The 19067-nt window shown below is 29.6% G+C and overlaps 1 protein-coding gene across 10 annotated transcripts in view; it reads left to right on the top strand.

Annotated features, from left to right (window-relative positions):
* Nucleotides 1–18297, top strand: part of LOC410078 (echinoderm microtubule-associated protein-like 2) — a 35593-nt gene extending 17296 nt beyond the window's left edge. The window contains exons 2-19 of one of the 10 annotated variants that reach the window (XM_006568075.3): nt 1317–1788; nt 2314–2544; nt 3845–4001; nt 4177–4290; nt 5263–5391; nt 6359–6427; nt 10067–10372; nt 10582–10654; nt 11033–11239; nt 11889–12126; nt 12372–12529; nt 12908–13165; nt 13448–13585; nt 13804–13920; nt 14839–14862; nt 15766–15853; nt 16194–16420; nt 16796–18297. In XM_006568075.3, the coding sequence (XP_006568138.2) occupies nt 1737–1788; nt 2314–2544; nt 3845–4001; nt 4177–4290; nt 5263–5391; nt 6359–6427; nt 10067–10372; nt 10582–10654; nt 11033–11239; nt 11889–12126; nt 12372–12529; nt 12908–13165; nt 13448–13585; nt 13804–13920; nt 14839–14862; nt 15766–15853; nt 16194–16420; nt 16796–16924 (2715 nt within the window). In that variant the 5' untranslated portion in view covers nt 1317–1736 and the 3' untranslated portion in view covers nt 16925–18297. Of the gene's footprint in view, nt 1–1278; nt 1789–2313; nt 2545–3844; nt 4002–4176; nt 4291–5262; nt 5392–6358; nt 6428–10066; nt 10373–10581; nt 10655–11032; nt 11240–11888; nt 12127–12371; nt 12530–12907; nt 13166–13447; nt 13586–13803; nt 13921–14838; nt 14863–15765; nt 15854–16193; nt 16421–16795 lie in introns of those variants that run through there. The other 9 variants (XM_026444770.1, XM_006568074.3, XM_006568077.3 and 6 more) reach the window with 9 other exon arrangements.
* The last annotated feature ends 770 nt before the right edge of the window (nt 18298–19067 follow it).

Raw genomic sequence — 19067 nt, 5'->3', positions numbered from 1 at the left:
CGTGAAATTCTCGTAATAGGTAATAATCGAAATAAGAGAGTGTAACATTGACCCCTGAATTCGAACGTATCAATCAATAATTTATCTAATCTATTTTAAAAGATTACGAAAACTTTTCTTCTATCGCATATATAAATGAATGGATAAATATGAAAAACTATAATTATTAACATTATCTCAATAATCTTAATAATATCTTTTTTATCAAGGTAAATGGAACACTTTGCTGCTACCAATTTGTGCTCAAATTATGGGAAGTGGGTTATTAAATAATTGTATGTTACAAAATGATTTGCATATAATCGGACTAAATGTGTAGGTACGTTGTAAACTCCGTGAGACGATTCCCTTGTATATTCTTTCTTAATAATATTGTCACGACAACAAAACAAACACCTTTTCTTAATGTATCCGTAACTATTTTTTCTTTTTTATTTCTTTCGAAATATAATAAACTCGGAAAATAAAAAATATAGAAAAATAAAAAAATAATAGAAATTTGTAGTTGTAGTGTACTATAATAAATAAGGAATCGAAAATAATATCGAAATATAATCGGATTTTACATATAATACGTATAATAAATTAACTTTATTATACAAATTTTATCTTATTAATTTTATATAAAAATATTATTAACTAAATAATTTTTTTTTTTGAAATGCTGGAACCTCGTTTCAGCATTAATTAATTTTAAACGCGATCCTTTAAGATTTAAATTAATAAGTTGATTTTAAGTCTCATTTGTTAATTTATTCGATTCAAGATTCTTTTTTCTCATATTTCAAGGTTGCATTTATTCAATTAACAATTATTAATAATCATATTTGCAATTCATAAGAATGAATTATATTAATATAATCGGTTAAATAATAAGATTTTTCTTTTATTTCTATGATGAGAAAATATCTACATATATATCTAAAATTTATACGAGCATAAATATTGTTATCTAATATAGTAACAACGTATCCCATGATTCTAATGAATATATATGTTGCAAATCTATTACTTGACACGATCGTTACAATCTTTTTTGACGTGATTAATATTCGATACAATTTTGAATGGTGACTATTTATTTTTTTCTATATTTTCAATTTTTTTATTTATGATCTTATTACTTGATCTTATTGCCATGTCATATTTTTATATGCAAAAAAGAAAAGCTCGAATATTGAAAGTAATCGTTTAAATAGAAATTTATCTTTTTTTCTAAAAGATTTAAAAAATTCAAATATCATTATCTCGAAGATTTATTTATGAGAGAAAAAAAATTATAATCTGAAATGAAAATAATGAAGTAGTCACGATAGATGTGAATCATCTCGTATGCTGAATTGTTCGATCAAGAGATAAACGATGATAAATCGATCAATCGAAATATATGAAACGGTGGGAGGAGATAAAGGTTGTAAAAAGATCAATTGGTTCAATGCATAATGAATTCATAAAAGACTGTTGGAAATATGAAAAAAAAAAAAACTAGTATCCATCATTGGGAAAATGATTAAAATCGTCAATTAATTTTTCGTCTATGATAATCGACGATGTGTTTATTAATTGTTTATCCGTCCGATGAAGCACTGGTGTGGTTGTTTCGCGTTTCGAAAGAAAAGTGACTCGGTGGAGAGGACGTGTACGCGAGACAGCACATTGGCTCTGTTTGCGCTTGTTAATCAGTTCAATTGAATAACGTATTAATACGTCGGGGTCACCGTAAGGGGTTAATCGCAATGTCCACGCCGGACACGATGGACACCATCGATGAAGCGGAGCAGGCGTGGCGTGAGTATTATATAGAACGACAAAATTTACAACGTTTTGTTATTTATTATTTGTTTATTATTTATCGTGTATCAAGTTGTACACGTTTCATTGAAAAAATATATTACATACTCGATGTTCAATTACAAATTATAAACCAATGTTATATGTATAGAAATAAAAAAGCAGAGAGTTTCAATAGATCATTTTTTAATAATAAATCATTTAATAATATCTGCATCAATTTTTTTTGTTATAATATTTTTTTACAAATGAAAATAACAGAAAAAAATTAATAGTTATTTATTTTCTTACATATTCGAGCAGATATAATGGTTAAATCGCAAAGTATTGAAGCGAAAAGTTTAAAATGATCACGATTAGCTGCTATCGCGCAGAATTGCACAAAGCTAATAAACGAGAAGATACAGTGGTGTTTGTAGCGAAATATATTTATGGAAAGCGAAAAATATTGTATAAAATTGGCGAAGTGATAACGATTGTCCTCCGATGTTCGATCCAATGAACGAGAATTCCCTTTTACAGACGAGATGTTGGAGTGCGAGACCGGATCCCTGTTGGGCCGAGTCGCGGATCTCGAGAGGCAATCCTTGGCGCAAAGGGACGAGATAGTTTGTCTTCGCGCTACTCTCGCGGACGCGTTAAGGCGGATCGCACTGTTGGAAGGACGCGAAAAAAGGGAGGATGAGAGGAATGAGAGGAGAAACGAAAGGATGGTATCTTCGCCCTTAAGGAACGGACACGTATCGCTTAGGAGTAAGTACAAGTTGGAATCACGATCCTTGCTGATTATTTTGCATACCTAAAATCGCGAGTTATTAACATATCCAACTTGCCTTTTATCGGCAAGCAAATTCTTATCGAAAATGTGACAACGTATTTTTATTACAATGTTTTCGGAAATTAAAGAAGCTAGGGGAAAAAAAATCTTGACAGAAGGATGATGGCGACAAGTTTCAGAAAATATATGAATAATATTATAATTATCGTGCAAAAGTTTCGAGAATAAAAACTGAGCTCTCGATGGATTATAATGGAATAAATAAAATTTCCTTTGATCGATATCTTCTGCTTTGCTTTATAAATGATATCTGTTCGTGACCCGTATTTGAAATAACGAAAGCTCGAGGCGTGGCAAATCGTACAAAGTTGAATACGTCAATCAGACGGAATAATTAGTATTTGATCTTTTATTACATTCGCGTGGAACAGGGTTGAGCCATTATTGATTCTCGATACGACGCGACGGAACAAAAGTAGAAAAACCAATAAAGATGAACGCATTATAGTCTAGAACGTATAGAATTATCGTATAAGATATTTGAATTGTATAAATATTAAATATCGGATAAATTTTAGAAATGATAGAAGGAAAAATTAAATTATTTCTTTGTAGGAAAATAATGGAAATTGTTTGAAATTGATCCTCGCCAATTTGGTTGCAACAATTACGAAGCTTGAAACGAAGCGTGGAGCAGAAGAAAAATATTATTATAAATTTTCAAAACGCAAGTTTGGATGGAAATCGTTGCAAAAGCTATGGTGGCATGTCGCGAATCGCAAATAGGTGGAGAAGCCTGACGAGGCTGAGCCCATTTGAAACAAAGTTCATCGGGTTTACCTGTTAACACGCCACACTGCTTAGGGTCACGTTCCGTTTCGTTTCGTTCGCGATTCGCGAGGCAATTTCATCGGGCAATTGCAGTTCTATCTATTCCGAGATATACTATTCCAGTTTCTGCCAACCAGAACGTACACTTTTGAAACGAACGTTTATAACATCGGTATCTAAAAGAAAGGTTTGAAACGGTATCGCGAATAGTTCACGGTTAGTTCAGTTTATTTCGATGATGATGCATCGGTGAAAAATGCATGAATCGGTCTTAATCGATAACCGTACAGATCTTACTCGATCTTTTTTCTTTCTCATTGTTTAAACGTCTTAAGAGCAGATTTATATATATATATATATATAAATAATTGGAACGAGATCTGTGATAAATTAAAAATTAAAAATACCATAAATATTAATCTTATTAAAATTGTACGTTATTAGGTAATCAAAATTCAACACCAGCGAAAGACGTACGTTTACGTCAAACTGGTTGCTTGAGGAATTCATCTTCCTCGGGATCTTCTCAAGACGTTCGAGATTCGATTTCCAGTCCACGGAGGCCAGTCAGTTACACTCATTCCTCTCAACTTCCTCAAAGGTATATCGTTTTTTTCTCTACCAACGATCGCGTTTTTTTGAATTAATTTATTTTTAATATACTTATAATATATATTACTATTATCGAAACTGGTTAATATTATAACAGTCGATCGTTTTTTTCTCTATCTTTTTCATTTAAAAAAAAAAAAAATTAACGATTAATTAACTTTCAGAAGGTCAGTTCATTATCAATCGACGGGTTCTTTACATTCGGACAGTCCCAGTAGTAGTAGTGTTTCCCCGGTGCCATCGCCAAGTCCTAGAGCCACACCACTGCCAGTAGCCAGGTACTCGAATTAAATTAATTCACTTACTATATTTTCCTCCTTTTTTTATTTTAACAAAAAATCGAGTAAAATAAATAATTTTTCTTTTACATAGAGAGTAGATAAATGCGATGGAAAATGATACTTTCTCTACGTTTATAAGGAATAAATTGAAAATGCTCTTCCATGAGATTGAAACTTAAATGTATCATTTTTCTTTTTTAGATATGCATGCTAACGAATATAATATAATTAACACGTCTGTACTTAGAACTCGTAATTTTCGCTTGTGCTCGTGCTCGTGTGTTTGTAATTGAATTATGATTTAGACTTAATATTATATCGGAGATCAATTTTGTATTTTAGATATAATATGAATTGAGAAATCTTATTCTCTAGTATTATATATTTGATTATAGTAAAATCTACATAGTTAAATGATATATTTTTATTATTACTTGTTATATTATTGCATCATGTTATTTCTTAATAATTTCTTTATACTTACAGCATGAGAATTAAAAAAGGAATTAGTACACAAGATAGGAATAAAATTTTATATATTAATTAATGAAATTTCTATTTAAATTATTAATTAGCGTAAAACATTGTTGATAAACATCATTGTTAAAAATAATAAAAAATTTTGACGTTCGAATTATATTTATCTGCTAGGAATTTTCAATTAATTTGTACGTATAAATTTTATTCCAATATTTAAAAGAAATAAATTCAAAGTATATTTAATATAGTATATTTAAATAGAATAATATGTAATAGAAAGTCATGAAATCATATATGTATGACATCTTTATCGTATCGTGAAAACGTGAATTTCGCGTGAAGATTGTAAAATGTCACGCGTGACGGCAGGGAGAAGGGAGGAAAAAATGTCGTTTAACGCGACAAATCGAATCCCGTGGACGATGCGACAGATCCGCAAGCGAAGGTAATTGTGTTTTCCCGTCACGCATTAATCCTGTTATTCGATAGATCACCGACAGCAAGATCAAACGGGCCACCCCAAAGCAGCTTAAGAAGGGCGAAACGGTGGTCGTCCACAGGGGATTTTACGCATTCCCCGCAAAATCAGGGAAGCAATTCGCAACTCGTGGGTGGCAGGTAAGCGATATTAACGAGCGAATGCACATTTGCTTGCTTTCCTCTTATTTACGGAGGACTCGACTCGATTTTAACCCTCGTCCAAGCGCACCTTTCTTTTTTCGCTTCCTTGAACGTTTTACTACTACGTTGCGTGACGGTCGTACACGTTTTTTTTTTTTTTTTAATCCTTCGATGAATGAAAGCGAATACCGGAGCGCGAATAAAAATAGGAAACACCTTCTCGTCAAGTTCGTGGAATTATTAGAGTGCAATGTTCTCTGAAAGCGAGTTGAAATCGGTCACGGTGACCGATTATTAGAGTCTTGGAGAGACTTTGTTCCTTTTTTGCTTTTAAAACTAACGATTTGTTCTCAATCTTGCAGCTATGAAAGTTTAGTTTTTTTTTTTTTTTTAATTTCGATGGTAAAAATATATCGATCGAAATGGAATCTTTACAAACTTACAAACGAATGAAGACACGTAGTATTTATACACGGGTTCTCCGAAAGTTTTACTTCTGGATGGATGGAAATTCATTATTATTTAAATTAGTAATTTTAACTCCAACGGTAAGGTTGGAGTTAAGAGAAAGAGGCGTCTAGCGAGCAACATTGACGGAGCAACGGACTATCGATTATGTCTCGCGACGTGAATTCGCTTCACAGCTCATTAATCGTGGAAAGCGTATAACCATCTCCCGTTTGTTTTCCATTCGTCCGAGCTTCCCTTTGGTGCTAACTGAATCGAGAGAATCGGTTACCGGAAGTGGATAATTCTTCTCATCGCACCGCGGGCGAGAAGCGCAAATGGTCCATGGAAAAAAAGAAAGAAAAAAAAAACGGCACGTACGGCTCGTCACTTTGTTTATTTCATCCTTTTTTACGTGTTCTTTATTTATTTATTTATTTATTTTTCACTTTTTCTCTAACTCCTCTCACTCCGTTCAGCACCGCATGGTTTTCGTTTGCATTTTCGTTCATTATAGATTGTCAGCCTCCACCAAGTCTCTGTTCAACCTCTTCAAGCCTCCGGCGCTGAACAACGTGAAACATGGGTAAATAAAGATATATTTTTGCATTTTACATAGAAAATCTTTAACCTTTTCGCGAAAGCAATGTATGCATATTATTTTTTTTTATTAATTTTTTAACAATTTTTTTAAATATAGATATAAATTAATCATTAATAAATATTGTCTAATCTTAGAGAACTCGAGACGATAGAGATAGCATTAATACCGGTAGAATCTGAGTTTTATGTATAGAGAAATCTAAATCTTGTTTTATTTGTAACGGAAATGAAATTCGAAAAACATAAGGTTAAAAAACATACATATCCAGCCAATCGTGAAAAGGTTAAGAGAAACGAATACGACACGTGCATCGGTTGTGATTGTGTCGGCCACGTGCACGTTACACGTGTACAATTGCCTTATAAGATGCATCTTTTTAAACTTCTTTCAGGTGAGTGATAACAAATACGAATAGTTTTTCGTTCGTTTGTTTATTCGTTCGTTCTCTTTAATCTTTTATAGATTAAAAAAAATAAAAATAATAATAATTTGTCGATCGCGTGGAAATTAATTATGTAAAATAAAAAGGATCTTGTTATCACGGTAAACTTGAATCATTTTTACACGAATATTAGAACTTTTCTTTAAACGATAATACGTTTGAAATACGTTTTGTTAAACATTAAAATATATATATATATATATTAGATTGCAACGTGTCGATGTCATATTGCACAAAGTTTATACGATTGATACTCGCGATTTACGAACGCGTATCCAATCGATCCAAATAACGAACGAGATACTACCGTACTTCGTAGCAAGTTATAAAGCTTACGTTACTACGATAGAACTCGTATAGCATGCCATTAATTACTATGATAAAACGTTCGACCTCGAACGTGAATAGGAACGAGATTTCCTAGCGATGAGCCTACCTTCGTCAAATGGAATCGGGGTAAAAAGCGTGAATTATACATTATGTATTCGCTCGAGAACCGTGAATGGATGTATCCTAATTAAAAAAATTCTAATTTTAAATGGTACACGCCTAGTTGGAACGTATTAACCCGAGCATGGCTTTCTTTTTCGCTCGTGAAAGGAAAACCTTGTTTGGAACGCGGCTCACCTTCCTATCTCTCCTCGATCAGCCTTCCGTAACCTACTTACGATCTTTCGAGTAACGTTTTCGAGCTTTTATTATCCTTATTTTTTTTCCTCCATTTTTTTTCTTTTTTTGATTATTATTAACATATTGATTAATTCATTAGACTGCGGATTTTTTTACGCTCAAAATATTCTATATTTCAACGAATATATATATAGATAAATATATGCGTATAATGTTTACTTATAGTACACGTACAGACGAGAATTCGCAGTCTAACGGGTACTTTTTACTCGAAACTATCTCTTTTCTGTTCTTCGAATGAGTAAATGTTTAATAACAATCTTGCATATGTATTGCATATTATAGCATGTTTGTTATTTCTGTATTGTTATCTTTTTTATAGAGAATTTTTCGAAATTTAATTCACGATTAAAATTCACTCGATAATTTATTTTTAATAATGGAAAAGGAAAGGTAGAGTTAAAAGTTTGAATAGATAAATTTGAAGGGAAAATTATATAGAAAAAGTGATGTATATATATTTTTAACTAAACGAGATTATTATTACGGGATATAACGACAATGAATTTTATTCAAAATGACAGTACTTTGAAAATAACATGGAAATTTAATTATCATATAACGGTGCTACGTTCTTTTAATCGTAAGTGCAAACAAACTTTAGAATATGTTTGTTTAAAAATATTTGCAAGAAGATTTCGCAGTCGAATCAATCGTAATTTCTACAGGGGTTAAAGATCGACGACATAATCATAAATTCCGTTAAATGGCAGAGGAACGAACAAGCGCAAACCGGTATTCGTACCGCGAATCCACGCGTTAAAGTCACCATGTACCAAATGGACGAAGGATAATCTACAAAAAGTAGCGTAAAAAAGGGAGTGTAGAAGAAAAAGGATACATTTTCATTCTGAATAAATTCGATACGATAATTAAGAAAAATGTTATAAATTTTGTAAAAATTATTCATAAAATTATTCTAAAAATAATCCGAATAATTATGAATTTATATTGATCCTATATTAATCGTCAAATCAATCTCGATACGTAATCTCGATATTTTCCGGCAAACTTGAATCATTCGCAAAATAACTATGCGATAAATATTCGAGGATAATTCTGTTCGAGCACTTTCTAAGAAAGGTTCCAAGGCGACAGGTATGAAAGTCACGTGAATAACAACGGTCGTTCATCGCACAAAAGAGCTATGCCATTGCATTCTCGAAGAAAGTGAATCGCGATTTCTGTCGTTATACAACCGTGAATTCCCAGTTTCCTGGTACAAGCTGTTTACCAGCGGATCTTATAGACAGCCGGTAAAAAATTGGCGAACAAACAAAGTTCCTCTTCACGCTTTACCGATTCATTTTCATCGTTTCCGTTTTCGCTTGGTATTTAAATACGCTTCGATACTCTTTAACTTTTTAGTTATAAAAGTTATTTGCATGCAAAGAGTTGGATTGTGTAATTTTTGACGGCATGGTAGTGTCATTATTTGCGTCGTTTTGGTTATAAAATTTGGTATAAAATAGATAAAAGTTTGATGGAATAAAAATTCGAAGATAAATTTTATTCGGTTCAAAAAATTTATCATCGAGAGTGAATAATATTTCAACTTGTACAAATATTCGCGTTACGTATATTTTACGTAAATTTTTATTAAAAATTTTTCAGATCGATCGAATTTCTTTGTAAGATACAGATATTATATAATGGACAGATACTTTCGCGATTGACTGTACATATATCGGTTGGATGAAATGTTCGCTCCAGCCGGCATTCATTCAATATCCGAGTAATTCACGGTCGCCATTAACGCAAAAACGTATCCTAAATCGAGAGAAGAAATAAAACGGTCTACCGTTTTTCTTTTCACGGAATGGGCAATTTCGGGTTTTTTCAAGCGAGTCGTAAATCGCGTCTCGAACGGCAGACAGTCCTTGATCGTAATCGCGGATGAGGAGAGTTGGGACGGGAAAACGGAAAGGAAGGCAGGAATGACGTAACGTGGTAACGCGCAAAACTATGCCTGGTCGGGTAATAAAAGCGAACGCGCGCAACGAGTGACTCATTCTTTCGCGGTTTCGAGAGTAGATCGTCACGGAAAGTTCTGCAATCTATCAATCGGTTTACCATTTAAACACGGTAGGTGTAACATCATTCTCCAAAGTAAAATAAATCGATAAGACGATAGTTCGGCCTTGATCTGATAATTAAAAAGTATAGATAAAGTGATCATCGCGTGGTAAATAACGCGCAAATTGCAAGTGACGGGTAAAAAGATGAAAGTATTTGATCAATGGTAGTGTTTTTATAGAGAAAACGTGATTCCCAATCTGTTATTTGCAACTCGTAAGAAAATCGTTGCTGTCTTTTTTGACTTAATATTCCACGAAGTGAATATTGTTAAAATCATTGAACGGAGATTAAGTTTCAAGATTTTCCGCATATGTGTTAAGAATTGATGAAAAGACGCATAAATTTCGCTCGTAGAGATAAAAAGATCGGTGTTTGAAGAAGGAATGAGAAAAAAGGATATCTATTCGCAGCACGAGAGACATGCAGTACAACGAGGAGGAGAATACCGTCCGTATGTACCTGCGGGGACGACCCGTTGTCCTCTACGTTCCGACGCCTTTGACGGAGTCGTACGACCTTCACAAAGTCAGCACACCGCCCCAGAGCAAATTGAAACTCGACTGGGTGTACGGTTACCGAGGCAGGGATTGTCGAAGCAATTTGCATCTCCTGCCCACCGGTGAAATCGTTTATTTCGTCGCAGCTGTGGTAGTATTGTACAACATGGAGGAGCACAGCCAGAGGCATTACCTGGGTCATACGGACGATATCAAATGGTGAGTTAATTGCGACTTAATAACGATATGCTAAAAAAAGTTTGCTACTGAAAATTTTATTTTTTTTTTCTTTTAAATACCACGTTTAAAAAGTTGAAGTGCATTTTTTTTGTAGAAAATTAATACTATAAAATTTGTATTATTATAAAAAAAAGTATTAAGCTATTTTCTTTTTTTTTTTTTTACTATATTGATTGAATATATTTCAGCATAGCCATTCATCCGAACAAAATGGTAGTCGCCACTGGTCAAGTATGTGGGACTGATAGGCGAGATGCCATGGTAAGAACGCGATTAAATTAGAATTAATCGGAAGGTGGATGAAAATAACATTTTCGATTTTGTAATTTATTATTGGTATTAAAATAATAATTGTTATTGATATTAAAATAATGGAGCGCTTATAATTACAATTAGACACGAATCTAAGATTCATTATGTCATACGATATATTTCGTTTCATTCAATTAAATTCAAAGCATGGAAATGAACAAGATCGATAAATATATTTCGAAAATATAACAAATTTTACATGATATTTTTATTTTTATCTATTTTCTAATTTTTGTCGAAATTATTACTTTTCATTCGCCTCTCTGATAAATACTTGTAACATATCTACGTGTATATCTTAGGATTTAATCGTAAAATTTTTCTCAGCCACATATAAGGATATGGAATTCAGTCAGTTTGGCAACTCTTTGCGTGATTGGTAACGGCGAATTCGATGGTTCGATTTGTTGCCTCTCGTTCTCGAAGGCAGACGGTGGAAATTACTTGTGTGCGATCGACGAGACCTCTGATCACAATATCTCGATCTGGGATTGGCAGAAAGGAGAACGAGGTACCAAGATAACTGAAACAAAGGTATGTTCCAATTCGCATGATACAATTGTCGCAATTAATTAGTTTTAGTTTAAACCTATAGATTATAGGAAACGTATAGCTATTATTTCTCATTCTTTCATTCTTATCATTCGCTATAAATTCCGAACTTAAATATTACTCTGCATAAAGCAATTGTTAAAAATTTATTATGATTGTAAAAAGTTGAAAATAGTAGATATATATTTTTTCGTATCAAAAATTTAAAAATTTTTAATATATATATATAAATAGATAAAAAAATAATTGTTTTCTATACCTGTTTTGAATTTCTTGCAATTTTATTATATTCAAATTAGCTATTCTTCATATTTTAAAGAATTGTATTTATATAAAATTGAAATTTTATATTATAGTATATATTAGTATAATATTAATATTATATTATTGTATATCGATATATTAGATAATATCGTCATTTCTAATAAGAGATAAATACACTTGTCAAAATCGACATATTGTGCGGTATCGATTCATTTCTAAGAATATTATATATTAGCGGAATTACAAATGTGCGAGAAAGAATAAAAAAATATATAGTTTCGGTTACAAAGAAACACACACACGGATGATTCGTGAGTGTGCGAAACCGGAACCGGTCCATTCAATGAACGACGATGGTCAATTGCAGTGCTCGGTGGACACGGTGGTATGCGCGGAGTGGCATCCGTTGGAACGGAACCAGATCGTATCCTGTGGGAAAGGACACCTGTCTTTTTGGTCCCTCGATAATGGTGGTATGCTGTACAAGCGGATGGGGATTTTCGAGAGCAGAGAAAAACCAAGATACGTCACCTGTGTGGCGTTCAATCAAAACGGTGATGTTCTTACCGGTGATAGCAACGGTAACATCATTGTTTGGGGCAGAGGTAAAATAAAAAGAAGAATCGTATTAGTGAAATTAGGATTTCGATTTTTTTCCTTCCAATTCTCACGTGTCGAATATCTGTAAAAGTTAAACTTTAATACATTATACAATAATTTTTAAATTTATCCGAGTCGTTGTTATTTGTTTTGTTTGACGTCATTTCAACATTTGAAACATTTGAATTAATATCGTATTCGAGATTATTATTAAAGAATAATATTTGTAATTAAAATATTTTATTTACAGGAACAAACACAATTTCTAAAATAGTGAGGAACGTTCACGAAGGATCGATATTTTCAATTTGTGTTCTGAAAGATGGTTTTATCGTCACCGGTGGTGGCAAAGATGGCAAAATTTTGTATTTCGACGAATCTTTAAATTTAACAGGAGAAGAAGCACAAGTAAGCAGAATCAATCAGAATATGATGTTCAAAATAATGATAATAAATAATAATAAATAATTCCTTTTTTTAATAACGATCGATCATAATAGTGTTCATCATGTATATAATTATAAAGATCTAAATAATCATCTAAATATTTTTCTTGGAAATGTTCGTTCCAAGAATAAAAGAAAAATGATTATTCGTCTATTTAGAAATTGATCAGTGATGGGATGTGAAGACGAAACGTTGAAATGTGTGGCAAGAATGAAGATAATAATTGATTAAAAATTATCTTTTTCTTTTTTTTTACGCCAATTTAAAAAATGAAAGTTATACGTATAGAAATAAATGAAAAAACATTTTTCTAATAATAATACGTTTTATATTTAACAGATCGAAGATCATTTCGGTGGAATTCGAACACTCGCGGAAGGTAGGAGTTCACAATTGCTGATAGGAACAACGAGGAATTGCATTTTAGTCGGTGATGTAGGAATGGGATTCAATCCAGCAATGTTAGGTCACGCTGAAGAGGTTTGGGGGCTCGCTGCTCATCCAACTCTACCTCAATTTGCAACAGCAGGTCACGACAGATTATTACAAATGTGGGATAGTCTCAGTCACACTGTTGTTTGGAGTAAAGATATTGGGGTTAGTATAAATTATTATAATATAAATTTATTTTTTAATATAGTGTGTAGTAAATGAATAATGCGAATATTTAATATACTCAGATTACACTTTAATTGAGAAATATTTTGAAACGAGTAATGATTCGAAATAACATCAAATCAATTGAATCGTAATCATATACTTTAATGGCTATTTAATACTTTATAAAGTAGTACGTTTTATTTTATAGTTCAAATGTGTGGAAAATAACGTGAAATTACAATTCCATGTAGTAATGAAACAAAATCTTCATTCATTTAGGAACAAGCACAGAGCATAGGGTTTTCACCAGATGGTAATGTTATGGTAGTCGGATGCACTTCCGGAAAATGGTTAGCAATCGATAGTGAAACGCGAGAATTATACACTCATCATAGTGATGGTTCAGAACCTATTCAGGTAAATTAATTCAGATAAAAATAATTTTTTATGCATTTTTTTAAATAAATGTTATATATTAATAAATATTTCTCTCTTTCTCTTTTTCTATATATATTATAAAAATTATATATTGATTAAAAAAAATACTTATAAAATAATATAATATAAAACTAAATTTAAAAAGTTATAAGAATCTTTATTCCATTGATGAAATTGACTTTATAATTTAATTTCAGGTAGTTCGATTTTCACCAGATGGTACTTTATTAGCATTGGGTTCCAGAGATAACTATATTTATATTTATCAAGTTAATGAAGATGCGATTAAATATAGTCGAGTTGGACGATGTATGGTAAGATTATTTTTATTATAAATTTTTAAAATTAATAATAATTGATTCAAAAGAAATATTGTAAAATTTTATCATGTAAAAATTAAAAATTAATACGTATATATATATATATATATATATATACGATAAATTTTTTTTTAAATATATAATCTTAATTCAATATATAATATAAATATATTTTTTATTTTATTAAATTTACTTTATGTAATATCTTTTAATAGTTATTTATTGTTAAATATATGATTATTATATAATCATATATAAGTAATTTCTTTGAGAAATTATTTACATTATTGTTTATATTCTTATATATATTTACGATTATTGATATTTGAAAAAAAATATAAAATTACAGAGATACTAATCAATATTGAATGTCTATTGATAATTAAAATTGGATGCTGTACAAATTGCTTTTATGCATCATAAAATTTGATCTATAGTCGTATCATTTGTATATTTTCATTTCATGATATTCTTCCATGTTTTATATGTTGAGATAATATTATTACATACATATATACATACATATATTTATTTTCATTAATGAGCATGCAGTAATATAAATATACATATGTATATCGATGTTAAGTAATTAGAAAATAATTTATTTTATTCTTTTAAAAGAATATATATTTATGGAAGGATTTTTTATTTTTTTAAATGTGTATGTATAGTAAATTAATTTAGAATCATGTCCAACCATTGTAAATGTTTCATTATTCGTTATTCGTTTGTTTAAGAGAAAGATATTTCATTTATGAACAAATATATATGCAATATATAAATATATTTTCATTGATTACAATATTATATTATTGAAACAGAATATGTTTAAAATTTTCAGAATTCAGAATAGTAAAAATTTACAAACGATTAGAATCACAAATATTACATATATTATTTCTTGATTTCTAGCCAAAGCGGATACGCAGACGTGGTGTAAGACATGTTTTTAGTTGATCAAAAATGAAATAGAGACATTACATTATAAATTATTGAAAATTTTATAAAAAATAATTTAACTTTATATCTATATAATCGATAAAAATAGGAATTTAAAATATATAAAATATTTCTTATAATAATAACTATAACGATGTAATTTTTTTGCATTTAATAGATTTCTCAATGAATTTTTATGACAGATTTTTACATTTGTTATTACATTCGTAAATGCAATTCTTTAGAATAAATTATATATTAATATTATAACAAATTTTTTAAATTTTCGATAAAAAGCATTAAATATCAATTTTTATTATTTTATTTTTATCTATTTTTTAATATATTTTCAATAATTTTTTCAATAATTTGTAAAAAAGAAAATTATTATGAAGAAGACAAAATAATTACAATAATAAAAATTAATAATTTTAGAATAATTACAAAGAATTATATTTTTTTAACGTATTTTTGATTTTTTTATTATATTAAATATGCAATCAATGAAATTATTTTATATTATATGTAAAATTGATGATTTCTTTTCTATATTCTGATATATGTATTTAAAATTATTATGAAAAATTTTTAAAATTTATCATCAACGCGACGAATGTAATGTCTTTATGAGTGATGCAATATTATCATAGCTATTCATAGTCACATATGAGCAGACATTTCTGTTTAAAAATTGCTTACCGCGAGCACGCACGGTAGTCATTGTTTGCACCAATTGTTGACACTCTTTCCATAGTAATGGCTTGTAAACTGGGCCAACTCTATTTAGTTGCTTTCAAGGGAGCCATTGACATAATTTTTTTTTATTTGCGAGACATTTAGAAGATAGAAGCGAGGAATACTTTTTTCTATGTTTTTTTAAACGATGAAAATTTGTTTCAGGGACATTCCAGTTTTATAACTCATTTGGACTGGTCAGCAGATGGTCAATATTTACGTAGCAATAGCGGCGATTATGAGGTATTATATTGTAAGTAAAGAGTTCCATATTCTTACAATGTTTTTTGTCATATCATGTGCTGTCCAAGAAGTTTAACCTAATAGGAGATTGTAGATAAAACATTAGATAAAAAATAGATGAAATTTTATTTTATTTTTTTGATTTTTTTATTACTGGAAAAGATGTCATTGATATCCTATTTCATTTTACTTTTATCTATATTAAATTATTTTGACGAATTTAATAATTTTTAAATATTTTTTTTAATTAAAATTTTGCGTGAAAAATTTCTTTTAATATTAATAATAATAAATTGATTCAAAAGATACGTAAGAAAAGCATATAAATAAAATTTTATGTAATATTTTAGGGAATCCCGGAGTCTGTCGTCAGATTCCACAATCATCGATAATGAGGGACATGAAATGGGCAAGTCATACCTGTGTAATATCGTTCGAAACGATTGGAATATGGCCCGAAGGTGCCGATGGTACAGACGTAAATAATTGCACGCGAAGCAGTGATTCGAAATTGCTCGCAACCGGAGATGATTTCGGAAAAGTAAAGTTATTCTCTTATCCTGCTTGTCAACCAAAGGTAATGTTGTAAATTAACGTTATTAGAAATTTAAAATAAAATTATCAAGAATAACAAATAACAAAACACTTACACTGCATTCGAGTTTTCGAAAAAATGAAATTTAAAAATTTATAAAAAATATAACATGAATATGATTAATTCTTATTGATTGAATACGATTAAGTGATAAGTATAAAAAATATATAATTCTATATTTTTTGTTTATTTTTTTATTCACACAGTGCTCACAGTATTTTATAAAAAATAAATACTTGCATTTCATAAGATTGAAAAGATAATCATAATTTTACAATTATATTTCTGCGAAAAAAATAAAATACGTATGAATTATTGTAAATATATGATATCTAACAAATAATTTCTCTATTCCAGTCTTTATGTCACGCATACGGTGGTCATTCAAGTCACGTTACGAACGTTTCGTTCCTTCAAGACGACACTCGACTAATTTCCACAGGGGGAGGTGATACAAGCGTTCTTCAATGGATCGTAAACTATTAACTCTATTATATAATTATATAACTGAAAAACAAAATGAAAGATACAGAAGCGATAAAACATGAAACGGATGCTCTTCTGAATTTAGCGGTACATACGATTCGTTAAAAGGAAATATGCGATTCTTATTTAAATCAAGGCAAGAATCGATAACGAATAAACTAATTATTTAGAAGAGAAATCTCGATTGAACGAGAAAATACTAAATGCGGTTAATGAAATATTAGCTAAATTTTACCATTTAAGTGTCCTTTACGAATTAAAATGACTGAATGTCATGTAATTTCTTAGATGTAGAATGATCTTCGTAATTTTTGCTTCAAAAACAGAAAATTAAAAAAAAAGAAGAAGAAGAGAAAATGAGAAAAATTTAGCGAAATCTTGTATCCACGATGTGGCGACAGATAAACTTATACAACTTACTTTAACAGCTAATAATAACGTAACGAAGTATCTTTTACATATTTCGCAACTATTTTTCAAACGTCCAAACGCTGAATCTATATATTTCTGTGTTCTTTATCTAATTAATCACCGACGAAACGCACTGTGCTGTTTTTCACGTAAAAAAAAAAAAAAAAAAAATAAATAAATAAAAATAAGCTGCACAGCTTTAGAGAAATATTTACTTTCGTATATAATTAATATCGTAATATAAAAAATTAGATTACGATTGCATCGATTGCTCGTATCTATAGAAAGATAAATGTCATCTGTGTAGTGTAATTATGTAAGTATCTTCTGTTTTTTTTTCTTTCTCCTCTAATTTTCAATTCACCCTCACAGATTAAATTTTCTTCGTGAATAGATTATGTTCAATTTTGATTAAAAATATGTACATTTTGTTCCACTATAAATTAATCGAAATTGGATAAAAATATATTGGATAAAATATTCGTACGAGCCTTTAAAACTGTGTTTGAAATCATAAAAACGAAAATAAATGTAGAGCATGTAATTTGAAATAGTGAAAGAAATTTAAAGAGATAATTAATAAATTGGAATGAACGATGTTACATATCAACGGAATATTTTAGGATTAATTGCAAAACCAATTGAAATTATATTTTATTTTATCAGGAAATTATAATGTGTTTATATTTGATAATTGAATATTTATAAATTATTAATATTTTCAAGAAATATAATATTTCTACAACGCAAATTTAATACTTCTGATGTAATACTTTTGAAAATATGCATAAGAATACGTCGATGAAGAACGAAGGCTAAAATACACTTTGCTCCTGATTTCTTATCAAGTTACTTAATAAATTTTCAATTTAATCTGATCTTTTCTCATGTATCACTTACATATAGCTGTAAATTTGTTTTCACTTAGGGCTATATAATAAATATACAAATTTTCTTTTATATTTTATATTAGAATTATTATTCCTTTTATTTATTGTTCGCAATGTGGTTCAGATTTGAATTCGTTAACACATTCATTATTTTTTATTACTCTTTTCTCTTTTATCATCTTTTTCTCTTCTCTGTTTAACGTAAAACAAATTTTCAAATAGATCTCAATTTAATAATTGATCTGTGAAATAATTTCTTTTTCTCCTCGTGTGAATAAAATTGTTCCAATTTTTCCAATTTTAAATCATAATTTTTCACTTTTACAGAGTATTATTGTACTCGTGGAATATCTTTGGAAAGTCATTTTTACATCTAGAGGCTAAAGAAATACAAAAGTTTGTACATAAAAATATCGACTGCAATTATAAAATATGAACGAATAATGAAAAATTAACTTCTCAATAGAAAAAGAAAATTATGAAATATCTTTTATATTCACCAAACTTGCAATTATGAAAATGTGATTGAACGACATAAAAATTATTAGAGAAACTAAAGATTACGTATATTTCATGCAGAAAATGTCATTTTTCGCTTACGCTGTAATCTACGAAAAGAAATGATACTGATATGATACTGATGAATATTATATGTTCCGAATAAATTTGAAGATATATGATAGACAAGATAAAATATTATTTTGAATAATAATAATAGCAAATAAAAACGAGAGATTGTACTTTATTTTAGATTATAAATTTAATTTTAAAAATAAATATTTTATTTATTGAAAAAAACTTTTAAAATAGAAAAAATATTTTATATGAAAGATTTTTAAATT

Source organism: Apis mellifera, linkage group LG13, assembly GCF_003254395.2.
Source record: "Apis mellifera strain DH4 linkage group LG13, Amel_HAv3.1, whole genome shotgun sequence".
Classification (NCBI taxonomy): Eukaryota; Metazoa; Arthropoda; class Insecta; order Hymenoptera; family Apidae; genus Apis; species Apis mellifera.
Note: the sequence above shows the minus strand (reverse complement) of the source record. Positions and strands in the feature narration are given on the sequence as shown.